This window comes from Coenobita brevimanus, chromosome 23 (genome assembly GCF_032717465.1).
Source record: "Coenobita brevimanus isolate Jiangsu-jjx chromosome 23, ASM3271746v2, whole genome shotgun sequence".
Classification (NCBI taxonomy): domain Eukaryota; kingdom Metazoa; phylum Arthropoda; class Malacostraca; order Decapoda; family Coenobitidae; genus Coenobita; species Coenobita brevimanus.
In genome coordinates, this window is record NC_136976.1 from 39,048,506 (window position 1) to 39,062,860 (window position 14,355).

Sequence of the window (14,355 nt, forward strand, 5' to 3'; positions counted from 1 at the left end):
GGGCAATATTTAATGTAGTTGTCACCTCACTACAGGCAGTTTTTCAGACACCGTTGAAAATTGCTTGTTTTCAGACCTTAACATCTCAGAAAATATAGACTTCAGGAAACAGATTAATGGCCTTTTTACTCAACAACTCTTCCTCTTGCGAATGAAAGTATCCCCAGTTCTGGAGGTCCTTGTGTTGAAGAGTAATGATGTGAGGAAGAGAACTAATATTCACCGCTAGAGCTGCGTGAGAGCAGGACATGTTCATGCGTCTGCCCGCAGCGCCAACTATGGCTTTGCTTTCAACGTGATAACTTACACCACTGCTAGATAAACTAGACACTGTTGCTTCCAAGGCATGCCTTATGGCACTATCACTGAGCACTTTTCTAGTATTCTTGTAAAGAGGCTTGGGAGGGGTGGATGATGCAAGGGTCCACGTAAGGCGGGAACAGACTTGGATGAGAGATGTAAGAAAACATCAAACTGCAAGTGTCAGAGTCACAGAGATGATTGAGGCATGCTTGTCTCGGGTGCTGGGAGGCTATCGCCACCCTTTGGTGATGAGATCAAGTGGCTGCCACTTCAAACTAGTGCGAAAACACATGGGTTATTGCCATCCCCCGGCACCCCCGATCCACCAGTTTTGTGTTGGATATGAGCATCACCTAGCGCTTAGGGGTTGACGCTACTGTATCTGGTCAAGCAGACCTATAAACCACAGCCAAGCAGTTACCATGATCAAGCAGACCGAACAACCACAGACAAACATTACCACTGGGCAACCTACCCAGTCAGACAGGGTGGCGCCACTGGGCTATTCCCACCTGGCGGGGCAGAAATGTTTGTGCGACCATCATCTTCACCCAGAGACAAGCATTTTGTTTGAATATTATGAAAAAAATATACAAATAATGGTTTTGAACAGCCAGATCACAGCATCCGGGTAATGGATTGTCCAGATAATGACCTTTTGGTTAATCGAGAGATTACTGTATGTTTCTTTTACAAGTTCACAGACACTTTTTTTTTCATCAAATTACATTTCCCTGATTCATCTACCAATGGCTTTATCTGAGAGAGGGATTTTCTTCACTTCTTTTTCAGCTTCAGATCCAAACAATATTTTCACACTAGCACAACAAAATGGAAGGATTAGAGTTCCAGAAATTGTGTGGGGCTTCATAGTTTTAGCTGTTAATTCTGCTACTAAATAGCTGGCGTCTTGAGCCTCGTCTGCTGCTTAAACTTTTCTCTCAAAATGAAGCCGTTGTTGTTTGTTGTCATTTAAGTCTTTTGAAGTAATCCAGAGGCTTATCAGAGAGGTAGGTGTAATTTGCATATATGTTTCTTCATTTTACGATGGACCATAGCTTCATTTGATAGTTCAGTATCACAAACATTTTGGTTTAGAACCTAATTCATCATCACACTAAGTGAATCTTAATGCCAGGTAGCTCTCCTGGTATTAGTGACGTGGTTTACTTTTGCTAGCCCATTCCTGTGTCTTAGTTACACCCAGCCAGCAGTACTAGGTCTGTCATCAACTATCACTTCTTGTTCACTAGCATCTTTGCTTTCAGTAGCTTCTTCAACATATTTAAATTTTGTATGACAAACTTACCAATTTTTCCAAGTTTTGGAACCTGTTCATTCTGAAATTGAGGATATAACTACTCTGAGCCTCAGTCAAGGTCACACTGACTCACTGGCCAGACCTACACAGTGCATTATTGCCACGTCACTGCTTTGCATTAAAAAAATTTAGTTGTCTCTAAACTTCCCTTCAATGTGGAAGCTTACTACCATGTCAGAATTCAATATATAATGATGTGAATTGCAAATGAGTGTTAACAATAAAATAGGTAATGTTTACAATAATAATAAAACTGGCACTACATGACTATGTGGGGAGGAACACACCTTGAGCAGTGGTGACAGACACATACTGGACTTGTTTCATCTGTACCAGTGTACGTGTATCTGTCTCACCTATTCATATGAGGAATGCTTGAAACGTAACAGAATTTTATTACATTAAGTAATTTGATGCAAGGTGCCTAGTATTTAGTTTTCTGTGAAGAAGGTCCACCATCAGTCCAATATGAGGTTGATTACACTAATGAGCATGACAGTCATTCATGATCAGTCACCCTAGATAGGGAGAAATGACAATTTACAACAGTTTGATTGCAGAGATATACATCTTCAGCAGATTTTTGTGATCCCTACCCTGACGTATGGAAGCGAGGCGTGGACCTTGCAAGAGGGGAAAAAGTCAAGAGTGAGAGCAGTGGAAATGAGTTACTTGAGAGGAGCATGTGGAGTGACGTGGAGGGACAGGTTGACGAATGAAGAAGTGAAGGAACGTTGTGGGGTAGATGTGGATGTGGTTGAAAAGATTAGGAGAAATACACTGAGGTGGTTTGGACATGTGGAGAGAATGGAAAATGAAAAACTGACTAAGAGGGTGTATGTAGGTGAGGTGGAGGGAGGGAGAGGGAGGGGTAGACCGAGGATGAGGTGGAGGGATGGAGTTGAGAGGTATATGAGGGAGGGGGGGGTGAGTTGGGGGGAGGGTAGTCAAATGGTGGGTGACAGAGTGACTTGGAGGCGTTTTGTCTGTGGCCACCCTTTGCGGGATTAGGGCATCGGGCTATAGATAGATAGATAGACTAAGGAGATAATGGTGAAGGACAGTTTCGGAGAAAAATTGGAGAGGCCGTTGTCAGGTGGACTGACTTTGGATGCTGCTGCTGCTGGTGATGATTTATATAAAATTCACTTATGAGCAGTAGGGTCCAGATCCTTCAAATACTGTACCTCTTTAGAACATGCCCCCAGAACTAGGTCAGTTTAGCTGTTCCACACATAGTGTAAGATTACAGTGACCTATTTTGTGTTGAAGTTACTGTAATTGTGGTTCCTGCAACATGTGGTGGACACTTCTTGATTTGATTTGTATAACAATTTAGTTCTGATTTCCTATGGAACTCTGAAGCACAGTGTTTACATCATATCTCTCCTCAACATAGACTATGTAGAGAAAGTTCTCTTGCTGACCAGTGTTTTGAGATGGTGGTCAGTTATTCTGTCCATCTATCTATTGCCAGACACCTTAATCCCGTAAGGGGTGGCCATAAACAAATCGCCTCCATGTCACCCTGTCCTCCACCATTTCATTGCCCTGCTCCCATCTCACACCCCCCTCTCTCATATACCTCTCCACTCCATCCCTCCATCTCAATCTTGGCCTTCCCCTCCCTGTTCCCTCCCCCCCCCTTCACCTCACTCACATACAGTTTTCTTGTCAGTCAGTCTCTCTCCATCCTCTCCACATGTCCAAACCACCTCAGTGTGTTTCTCCTAACGCTTCCTACCACATCCACATCCACACTACTATGCTCCTTCACTTCCTCATTTGTCAGTCTGTCTCTCAATGCGACTCCACATGCTCCTCTCAGATAACTCATTTCCAGTGCTCTCACTCTTGACTTCTGTCCCTCCAACAAGGTCCAAGATTCACTTTCATATGTGAGTTGGTATCACAATGCTGTCATATAGTAGCTTTTTCACTTCCCTGCTCACTTCCCTGTTTCTTATCACTGCTTTCAAGGAACCAGCAACCTTTCTTCCCTGGTGCACCCTTTCAAGCACTTCACCCTCAAAACTTTCATCCTTACTCATCACACTACCCAAGTACTTAAATGCACTCACATTTTCCATTTCCTCCTCATCCACCCTCGCTGTACATTCACTGACATCATTTCTCTCGAAGACCATAACTTTACTCTTCCCTACATTCACCTTTAGATTCCGTTCTTACACACTCTCTCCCAAACTCATTCACCAAGCCTTGCAGCTCCCCTTCGTCTTCACTTAACAACACAGCATCATCTGCAAATAACAGTACAGGTAGTTTCCAGACACTGCCCTCTCTCACTAGGGCTGCTCCAACATCAGTTTTTGTTTTGTCATATTTCCATAGATGCCCTCATGACCAGTTTTGGAGTTCAGATGATTTTCTTTTATTGAGCCATCAACTTAGGAGTTTATTCAATTGAGGATAGATGTTTTTAAGTGGATGTATTGAGCACAGCCATGATACACCCCATAACCCCTAAAGACAGCAAATCTCCCAGCCCCTCTACCCCCAGATCTGCAAAAAGGTTTTTTTTTTTTTTTTTTTTTTTTTTTTTTTTACCAAGGTAAAATTTTTCCTTACAGGTTTCAAGTGCTTGAATTTACACACAAGAAAATGTATGTTTCACTCTCATATGACTTACTGTTACTACAATATTGACCGTCAAAGAACATCAGAAAAAAAATTATTACCCCTCATGTATAAAGAAAAAAAATTTAACCTAAGTAAATTTTAGTCTTATAGATTTGAAAAGCTTGATTTTATGCACCAGCAAATGCATATGTCACTCTCATTTGTCTAATGGTTACTGTACAATCAACTGTCAAAAATTTAAAAAATTCACTCCTTGCTATGAGCAGGAATGGGATGTCCTTGAGAAATAAGGGAGAATAGGGAGGTGGAGGGAGTGTGGGGGGGGGATGAGAAGGGGGGAAAGGAATGGAATATGTCTGCCACACACACTCAATGTGGTCTTGAGGAGGTATGAGGGGTAGTTTGGGTGGGAGGGGACACAGAAGGCAGGATCCAATGAGGCAAAGGGAGATAGAGAAATGGCCTGGGAAGGGTGGGGTTCCCCACACCCAGGGAGGGGGCTGGATCATGCCTCCCACCACCTGATCTCATAGTTCCCATTGGCCAGGTCCCATATATGTCATAAAAGAGGCAGTGCTACCTACCACCAGTTTTTGGTAACCTTTTTACCATCAACAGCCATAGGACTTTATGTGACATTTTCTGTAAATGTCATTCGACAACCATAGGTCTTCAGGGGTTAAATGCAAGAGACCTTTCTGAAGTTGAATAAAATTGTCTGGCTGTAACAATAAACAGGATGTTTCCTGGATTCAGAGAGTTTAAAAGCTGTTGATTTATAATACAGGTATATAGTTTTCACTTGGATGAGGTGCAAAAGTAAAGGGATACTGTATAGTATATGGTGATGGTCATGATTATGTTTTCCCTATTCTGGCCAGGATTCAAGCAGTGTGGCAGTTTGAACCTTGCTCGCACCCGTGACAGAGCCATTGCCTTGAAACGAAGAATAGCATATACAAAACCATCCGGACTTGAATGTGAAGTAAGTTTAAGCCCATTTAACTCAGGTACTGTGTTAAGATAGATTTTAGCACACCATTTTTACCATAAGTTGGCCTAGATTTTCATCCTTTTGCAGCTTGTTTCTCATTGCTAATGTCAGGAAAAGACAATGCTATTGTATTACTTCCTGTCCATAGAACTTATTTGTGACTAGCATCATAGTCAGATGTTAATTTCTTGCTGTAACTCAGTGTTCAAGATGGAGAGGTGGAAATTTAGGCCAAGTTAGTGTGAGGTGGTGGCAACTATCGTTCACTTACGTGATGTAGTGCTGCCTACTTCTTCCTTCACCTTTATCATTCTTTTTCTGTGTCTGCCATTCTCTCTTCCTGTTTCTCCCATCTTGCCCGTCATTGTTTATTACTCATCTTTCTTTTTCAGGTGGCTTTACATTGAGTGGCAAGCCTAATGGTTTCCTGCAAGCCAGGAAACAGTTTACAGCACACAGTTGTAACCACGTAGCCAACTCATTTGTGTTCCCTACATGTTGGGTTGGTGAAGGGTTAGTGCCCCTCCCTGTAAAATAACTGACTCAGTCAGACGGCCACCCTGTATGGGATTATGACACCTGGCTATACTGTAGATAGATAGATAGTGCAAAATGAATTTAGGTTATGATCTGGCTAACAAAATATACAGTTGCTGAATTTGAGATATTAATTCAGAATGCCGTGCAGTGGGTTTTGCAGGGCTTGATCCTTTCACATGCACTTTTTAACATATTCCCTCATAACCTGCCAACCCTTCTTTGGTTAGCAACTGACGACTTGGCAATTGCTTAACAACACCCCAAAACTTGACAGGCAGCATCCCAGCTCCAACTATACCCATACTTACTAGAAAATTGGCACTGGCAAAACGGAACGACTGCCTCACCACTCAAAGTAGCCATTGCCCTCATCACTTCAGACAGATATGAATCTCTTTCAGATTTCTCTCTCTAACCATCCACTCCAGCTGGAAAGACTTCCCAGAATTCTAGGACTTATCATGAACACACATGAGCCTGTCTCAGCATACAAATAAGATCACCGCAAAGGCATTGTAAACTCAAACCCTTGAAGATGCTCACAGACTCTACCTTCTGACAACAGAAAGAATCCTTGAAAACTGTCTTTAAACACTTCATTAAAACAACTGTGAATTACACTAGCCCAAGCTGGATCCCAGCTGGAGCTAACACAGACATGGATAAGCTTCAGAAAACATTAAACAAATCTTTAAGATAAATAACAGGAGGCAGCATGACCACAATTATGGATTACCTACAACCTATTCAGTACCGGAGCCTTTGTTGGCTTTTGTGGCTAGATTGCTGAGAGTCTGGGATGCAAAGTTACCTAGAATGCCAGACATTTCAACTTTCTTTTCTTTCCATGAATAGACCTGAAAAATGATCAGAATAAGCTTAGTGATAGTAAAAGTGCTTATCCTTGGCCGTTTTCCGCCTGAAAACAGGTGCTTTGGTCGAGCAAGCTCAGATTTGCATCAGATGGCTAATTTCAGATACCTCCAGTAACTGACGTGGATAGATAGTCCAATTTGGTGCCGAGTAGGTGGATGCATGTAGTACTTGTAGTATGAAAATGCAACCTGGTTTACGCAGTGCGGCCACAGTCAAAACTACGATGATGGGAATTTGGGGTTCTTTGCTAATTTTACATATTTTACATTCATTTTTTTATTTTTATTATTATATTGGTATAAGGTACTATAAACATTCATGCTACAACCAGTCACATTAGTTACAGTAAATCACACATTTATGTTATTTTTCATACGTTACTTGATTTCTTAATTTACTTCTGTTTACTTACATTTATTTATATTACTTTCATTTTATACACTATTTAAGCATCGCTATCAGTTAGTTCATCACTTGGAAGTTGTCCAGCTTCAAGTGGAAGTCAAGAGTAAGTATAATATCTTTTGCAGCACGGCATGACTCAGATTTGTGTCGGGGCTACTCTCAGATACTGTCATTTTTTATTTTTTATTTTTTATTTTTATGTGAGGAAGAAGGAACCAAAGGCAACGAGCCCGCAAAACTGTTCCCTCCAAGAGAAAAACAAAATACAAGAGAGAGGCAAATTCAAGATCCATTCATTTCAAGATGCTTGGACACACTGCGTTTGCAAGACTGGGGATCATAGGAAGCAGGAAATACACCCAGAGGGAGACAGATCCAGAGTTGACCTGTTGCATAATTGAAGGACTGGGAGTAACGGTTAACTCTTGGATTAGAGAGTTGGACAGAAAAGGAGTGAGAGTTTGCTGCTAGACGGGTGCTACACGCCCGTCGTAGAGGTGGAGGAATGCATACAGACAGTTCAGAGGAATAGTGACCATTGAAGTTGCGATAGAAAAGAGATAAAGATGCAACAGTGCGGCAAAGAGACAGAGGTTGAAGGGAGTCAGTAAGAGGGGGAGAGTTAATGAGACAAAAAGCCTTTGACTCCACCCTATTGAGAAGAGCTGTATGTGGGGAGCCTCCCCACGCATGAGAGTTGTACTCCACGCAGGGGCGGATAAAACCCCTGTATAGAGTCAACAATTGTGCAGGGGTAAAGAAGGAACTGAGTCGGCTTAGCACACCCAATCTCTTGGAAGCAGATTTTACAAGAGATGTAATATGATCTTTCCAAGATTAGTCCCGAGTAAATGAAACCCCAAGCATGTTCAACGAAGATGCAGGATTAAGCTGAATATTATTAGACATTAGTGGGTATACCTGTGGAAGATTTTGTTGGGTTGATAGGTGCAAAAACTGAGTCTTTGATGCATTAAAAACAACCAGATTATTTTTACCCCAGTCAGAGATACGAGCCAAGTCAGACATTAGGTGTGCCATAGCCTCATCCCTTGTTTGTTGAAGTAACTGCTGAGATGGATGTTGTAGGAATCGAATGGAAAGGTAAAGGGTGGAGTCATCAGCATATGAGTGGATAGGGTTAGATGTACAGCTTAGAAGGTCATTGATGAATAAAAGGAAGAGAGTTGGTGATAGGACAGAGCCCTGAGGAACACCACTGTTAATAGGTCTAGGAGAAGAACGATGGCTGTCTACAACAGCGGCTATAGAACGACCAGAAAGGAAGCTAGAGATGAAGGCACAGATAGAAGGATAGAAACCGTAAGAGGGCAGTTTGGAAATTAAAGATTTATGCCAGACTCGATCGAAAGCCTTTGAGATATCAAGTGCAATAGCAAAGCTTTTGCCAAAGTCCCAAAAGGAGGATGACCAGGAGTCTGAAAGGTAGGTGAGAAGATCGCCTGTGGAGCGTCCCTGACGGAACCCATACTGATGATCAGAAAGAAGGTTGTGATAGGAAAGGTACTTTAAAATTTTTCTATTAAAAATAGACTCGAAAACTTTTGAGATACAGGATGTTAAAGCAATTGGACGATAGTTAGAGGGCTGGGAATGGTCACTCTTCTTTGGGACTGGCTGAATGAGAGCAAACTTCCAAGAAGGAAAGGTACAAGTTGATAGACAAAGGCGAAAGAGTTTGCCTAGGCAGGGTATAAGCACAGAAGCACAGTTCTTGAGAACAACAGGAGGGACTCCATCAGGCCCATATGCCTTATTAGTATTGAGGCCTGTGATGGCAGAAAATACATCAGCTGAAGAAATTTTAATGTTAGCCATGAGGAAGTCAGAGGGAGGAAGTGATGGAGGAACAGCACCAGAATCGTCTAAGGTGGAATTGGAGAAGAAAGACTGAGCGAAGAGATCTGCTTTATCAGTAGAAGAAATAGCTACAGAGCCATCAGAGTAGAAAAGGGGAGGGAAGGATGATGAGGTAAAGTTGTTAGAAAGGTTTTTGGCAAGGTGCCAGAAGGAGCGGGAAGAATGCGAGTTAGAGAGTTGAGAGCATTTTGTACGGATGAAATGATTTTTAGCAGAGCGAAGAACAGACTTAGCACGATTCCGGGCAGAAACATATAAAAGATGTGATTTAGGGGTGGGTTGGCTCCGGTACCTTTTATAGGCCCTCTCCTTGTTGCAGACAGCATTAGAACAAGTGTGATTAAACCAAGGCTTTCTTGCATTAGTCAAAGGATATGAGAAAGGAATGTATGCTTCCATGCCCGAGAGAATAACCTCCGTAATGCGCAAGGCATACCCAGATGCCTCCCAGCCGTTGAAGCAATAATCATTCCAGGGAAAATCGAAGAAGTTCTGCCTGAGGGCCTCCCAATCTGCAGCTCCAAAGTGCCACAGACGACGTTTCTTTGGAGGGTCCGCAGGCCATACCAGAGCAATAGGGAAGGTTAAGGTGATAAAGTTGTAATCGGAGGAGCCCAATGGAGAGAAAAGATTAACAGTGTAAGCAGAAGGATTAGTTGTAAGGAAGAGGTCAAGTATGTTGGAGCTCTCTCCAAGGCAGTCAGGGATATGGGTAGGATGCTGTACAAGCTGCTCTAGGTCATTAAGGATAGAAAAGGTGTAGGCTTGTTCACCAGGTGGATCAGTGAAAGGAGAGGAGAGCCAAAGGTGGTGGTGAACATTGATATCTCCAAGAATGGAGATTTCAGAGAAAGGAGAAATGGATAGAATGTGTTCCATCGTAGAAGTAAGATGGTCAGAGAATTTTTGATAGTGAGTAGAACTGGGAGATAAGTAAACAGCACAGATATATTTAGTCAGAGAATGACAGGAAAGCCGAAGCCAGAGAGTAGAGAATTCAGAAGAATCGAGTTCAGGAACACGAGAGCAAGATAAGTTGTTGCGTATATATACACAACATCCACCTTTGGCTTTTAAATGAGTATAGAGAAAGTAGGAGGATACAGAAAAGGGTCTGTTGTCAGTTGCCTCATACAGCTGAGTCTCAGTTAGAAAAAGGTGAGGTTTAGAGAAGAAGAGGTGGTGCTCAACAGAGCGAAAGTTAGAGGAAAGGCCATGAATGTTGCAGAAATGAAAAAGAAGAGAGCCAGACAGTGGTTCCAGGCATCTTGAGTCGTCACTGGGAGAGGGGCAGAAGGTGGGGGCATTTATGGTCTCCCCCCATGGGGACTCCGAGGCTACGTTATTTGATGCCGTTTTTTCAAAATTTTGAAAAGGAAGTGTGGTGTGTACTGTGCATGTAGTTTGGTGTTGCTAGTTAGAGAAACTTGTATTGGAGAGCATGCTGGCCTACTCTCTGTTTTACTGAGGCACTGAAAAAGTTCAGCAAAAGGGGATGGTCGGGACCTAGTCCCGAGGGCTGATGAAACGGGAGCTCCAGCTCTCCCTGTCATCAGCTTTCCATCCACCTCGGGAGTACTGCCCTGCTCGACTGGTGCTACAGTCTACTCCTGATGTGGATAGATAGTCCATTTTGGTGTAGAGTAGGTAGATGCATGGAGTATTTGTAGTATGGAACTGCAACCTGGAATATGTTATGCAGCCATAATCTAAACTATGATGATGGGAAGTTGTGGTTCCATGCTAATTCTACATATTTTCACATTCACTTTTTCATATTATATTGGTATAAGACATGAGAGGGGAGGAGGGGTGTCAGTCATCCCATATACTGTCACATGCTAAGGGCAGACTCAAACAATTTCGTGCAAATGTGCAAAAAACCATGTCCGTATATATATACGGACTTGACAATTTAGGGCACTGTGAGGTAGTCCATATATATACAGTACCCTCACATCCAGTACGCGTTTGTCCACTACTATTTTCGTCCAGTACAGTCGGCAAAAAAAAAAATAAATAATTTATTACTGTACGGAATTGTTGGGCTAGTACGGATCAGCCATGCAAAGTAGGCCAAATCCGAGAGGTTCTTCGCTAGCACTGACGTGCTGCATCCAATACTATTATCCGCGTGCACATGGGAAGATGGCCAACTCCGAGGAACGTTTCCCTAGTACTGCTGTGCCAGTCCAGTATGCCTTTCCTGTGACTCCTGACGTGTGCAAGTCAAATTGCAGTATTGCACTTCCCCCTGATGATGAAGATGATGATGTCAGTGTGTAACTATGGGGGATTTATGAGGGAGGTTGTGGCAGAAAGGCCTCTTCAGGATCCTGAAGGCCCTCCTCCAGGGGGCAGTAGGACCTCATACAGCTTCGGAAACCCCTCCTTCTTCCCCCTAAGCTCATCACCACTCACCTTAAAGGTTGGTAAAATCTTGGTTGTGTCAAAATATAGTTAAACTGAATTTGCGGGGACTTTTTCAAGGCTTGTCTGACATTATCCATTTTTCCTATAAGGCCTGTTGTTTGTCTAGTACGGATTTAGTCCAGTACGGTAGTACTGTCTGACATAAATACCGTACTGGATGCGAGGGTACTGTATATGGACTCAGCAATTTTAACATTGTTGGTATGTCCATTTATATATGGACACGGTACGGAATGGGTTAAGAAAAAAAGAACATTACTTCCAGTCAACGATCATGTGACTATGAGAAGCACACTGATCATTGCATCAGTTCAAGTCACCCTGCCCATATAACTTTTCTTGCATGATCCCTCTAAAAAGTAAGTAAAAAAATTAAACAACTCCAACACCCACCAACTTGTCTAAAGGCCAAGTATTTGACATTGCCTAGTGACCATGACCTTTGATTACCGGTAATTAAATTCTTGGCTAACCCTTAACTCTTTCTTGTACTTTGGTTCAAATAAGATCAGAACTCTTTGAGTAAAGTTTGACCTGTTAGGAGAAACACAGTTTGGCCATGTGGACAGGATGGAGAGCAAGAGACTGATGAGGAGAGTGTACAGTATGTGAGTGAGGTGGATGGGGGGAGAGGGAGGGGGAGGCCAAGGATGAGGTGGAGGGATGGAGTCGAGAGGTATATGAGAGAGGGGGGTGTGAGCTGGAAGCAGGGCAGTAATATGATGGGGGACAGAGTGACATGGAGGTGATTTGTGTGTGGCCACCCCTCATGGGATTACTACATCTGGCAATAGATAGATAGATAGTGTGAAAAATGTTGAGTAATTCTGGTAAAAAAAATCGGTGCCCTCTTTCTGGGCACCAAAATGTGAGAAATGTTTAATGTATCCAAGTCGGTATCCCTGGCGGGACACCGCTATGCAAAAATTTTCTGGTAAACAACTCGTAGGTCGTTACTCTTCCCTAAAGTTGTCTAAGTAAATCAAACAAGTCTCATAGAGTTAGGTGAAACGTAAATTAAATTTAACTCACCTACAATACTATCTTCTAATCTATCTCTTCGCTAATCCCCCCTTGAATTGGCCAATTCGTAAAGGTTACTTAGCTATATGAAGAGGGAGTGATCGTTAACCGATGACGATGAGGCTGCCTGGTATAGTTGCTTGGGCAAGCAAGCGTCCTTATGGTGTGTATCTACAACCGTGCTAACTCCACGAGAACTAGGAGCAGAGTGCGTGAACGCGGCAAGCCCCAACACTTCATCGCATTGTGGGTTGCCAACTCTTATTTAATTACAGTACTAAATACAGTTAAATTACATCATGATATGTACAGGGCAAATCTAACAAATTAATCTTAGTTCCACTTAAACCAAAGTTAGACCAAATATTCCCTTTAACTATGTAAATATCTTAATTCCACATCTGCCTTAACAGGGGAATCTTTCCCTGCTTGCCACGTCACCTATCGCGCAGACGCAGTTTAGGTCAGTGGAAAATACCACATAATTACATGTATTTACCATGCATAGTTGTCCACGGGGGTTAAATGCAGTAGCATTTAATTTATCAATAACAAGAATTATTAAAGAGAACGTCGTTTCTGGGTTATTAAAACCGCTTGAATAATTAACAACAGTCTCTATATATCCTCTGCCTTTAACCAGGGATAACTATGATAAATTTAGAGAGCACAATTGCTCTGGGGGGAAATATTTCCCACAGATAGATTTAATATACCTATGAACACGCTGCAGCAAGAAATTAATGCATTTTGACGTTGACAGTAAAACAAAATCATTAACAACGGCCATTTCAGGCCTCATGTGTTGGGTGCACTGCTTTGCAAACACACACAGACACTCACACACACACACACACACATGCAGACACGCATGCACACAAGCGCACACAAAATTGGCCCACATTTGGTAATGAAAAATACCAAATGGCAACCCTGACAGGGGAGGGGGGAGAAAGGAAGGGGTGAAGGGACCATTGTGTAACAGCTGTTTGGCGCCGCTCGGCAATTTCAAATTACGGGTGGGAAAAAAGTCTGATTTTTAAATTTTTTTTTGCGATTTTTGGCCCATTTTGGGAATATTGGATCCAGGGACCAAAATATCCAGTAAGTGGGGATGTCTGGAAAGTACGGGGATTACTGTACAGGTATATATATATATATATATATATATATACATGCCAACGGCCATACCACGTTGAGTACACCGCTTCCCGTTCGATCAGCGAAGTTAAGCAACGTTGGGTCTGGTTAGTACTTGGATGGGTGACCGCCTGGGAACACCAGATGCTGTTGGCATCCCTACGTCAAGTGGGGTTGGTGGAGGATGAGTGCCCCTCCCTGTAAAACAATTAACTCTAAGCCCTTGGCCACCCCGTTTGGGATACATGGTGTCTGGCAATGAATGAATGATATATATATATATATATATATATATATATATATATATATACAGTAATCCCTGTACTATCCGGACGCCCAATTTCCGGACATCCCCACTTACCGGACATAATCGTCCTGGGATCCAATAACCCCAAAATGGTCCGAAAACCGCAAAAAATTCGAAAAAAAGTCCAACTTTTTCCCGCCCGTAATTTGAACTTGGCGCATGCGGCGCGGGACAGCTTTGTTTTGGTGCGTCATTCCTCCGACGTCCGCTAGAGTGCCCCTGCATCCTCCCCGCTTTCCGCACGTCTCTTGTCGTGAGTGTACGCTCGTCGTCGTGGCTGCCCACGTGCTCGCTTTTGTGGTGGTGCCTTACCTGCTGCAGGCACTCCTGCTGTTCTCGTACCTCTCCTTCGTGTGTGTGATGATGGCCCAGCCACCTGAGAAGAGGAAGAGAGTGGTTTTGACTTTGGAGAAGAAGAGGGAGATATTGGAGAAAGTAGATGCGGGATGGTCTTCGTCACGCATTCTTCGTGAGTTCAGCGTGGCCCAATCTACTTTGTTTGATATTAAGAGATCCCGAGACAAACTCATG

The 14,355-nt window shown here is 42.9% G+C and overlaps 1 protein-coding gene and 1 non-coding gene across 2 annotated transcripts in view; both read left to right on the plus strand.

The window, feature by feature from the left end:
- The window catches only part of LOC145392951 (pyruvate dehydrogenase phosphatase regulatory subunit, mitochondrial-like), an 865,738-nt gene that overhangs the window by 92,202 nt on the left and 759,181 nt on the right, over window positions 1-14,355 (plus strand). Inside the window, exon 5 of the mRNA XM_080267241.1 lies at window positions 5,107-5,210. Coding sequence (XP_080123367.1) covers window positions 5,107-5,210 — 104 coding nt within the window. The remainder of the gene's footprint in view (window positions 1-5,106; window positions 5,211-14,355) is intronic.
- LOC145393113 (5S ribosomal RNA) lies at window positions 13,555-13,673 on the plus strand. The gene has a single exon (XR_013896130.1). It is a non-coding gene; the product is annotated as a 5S ribosomal RNA (ribosomal RNA).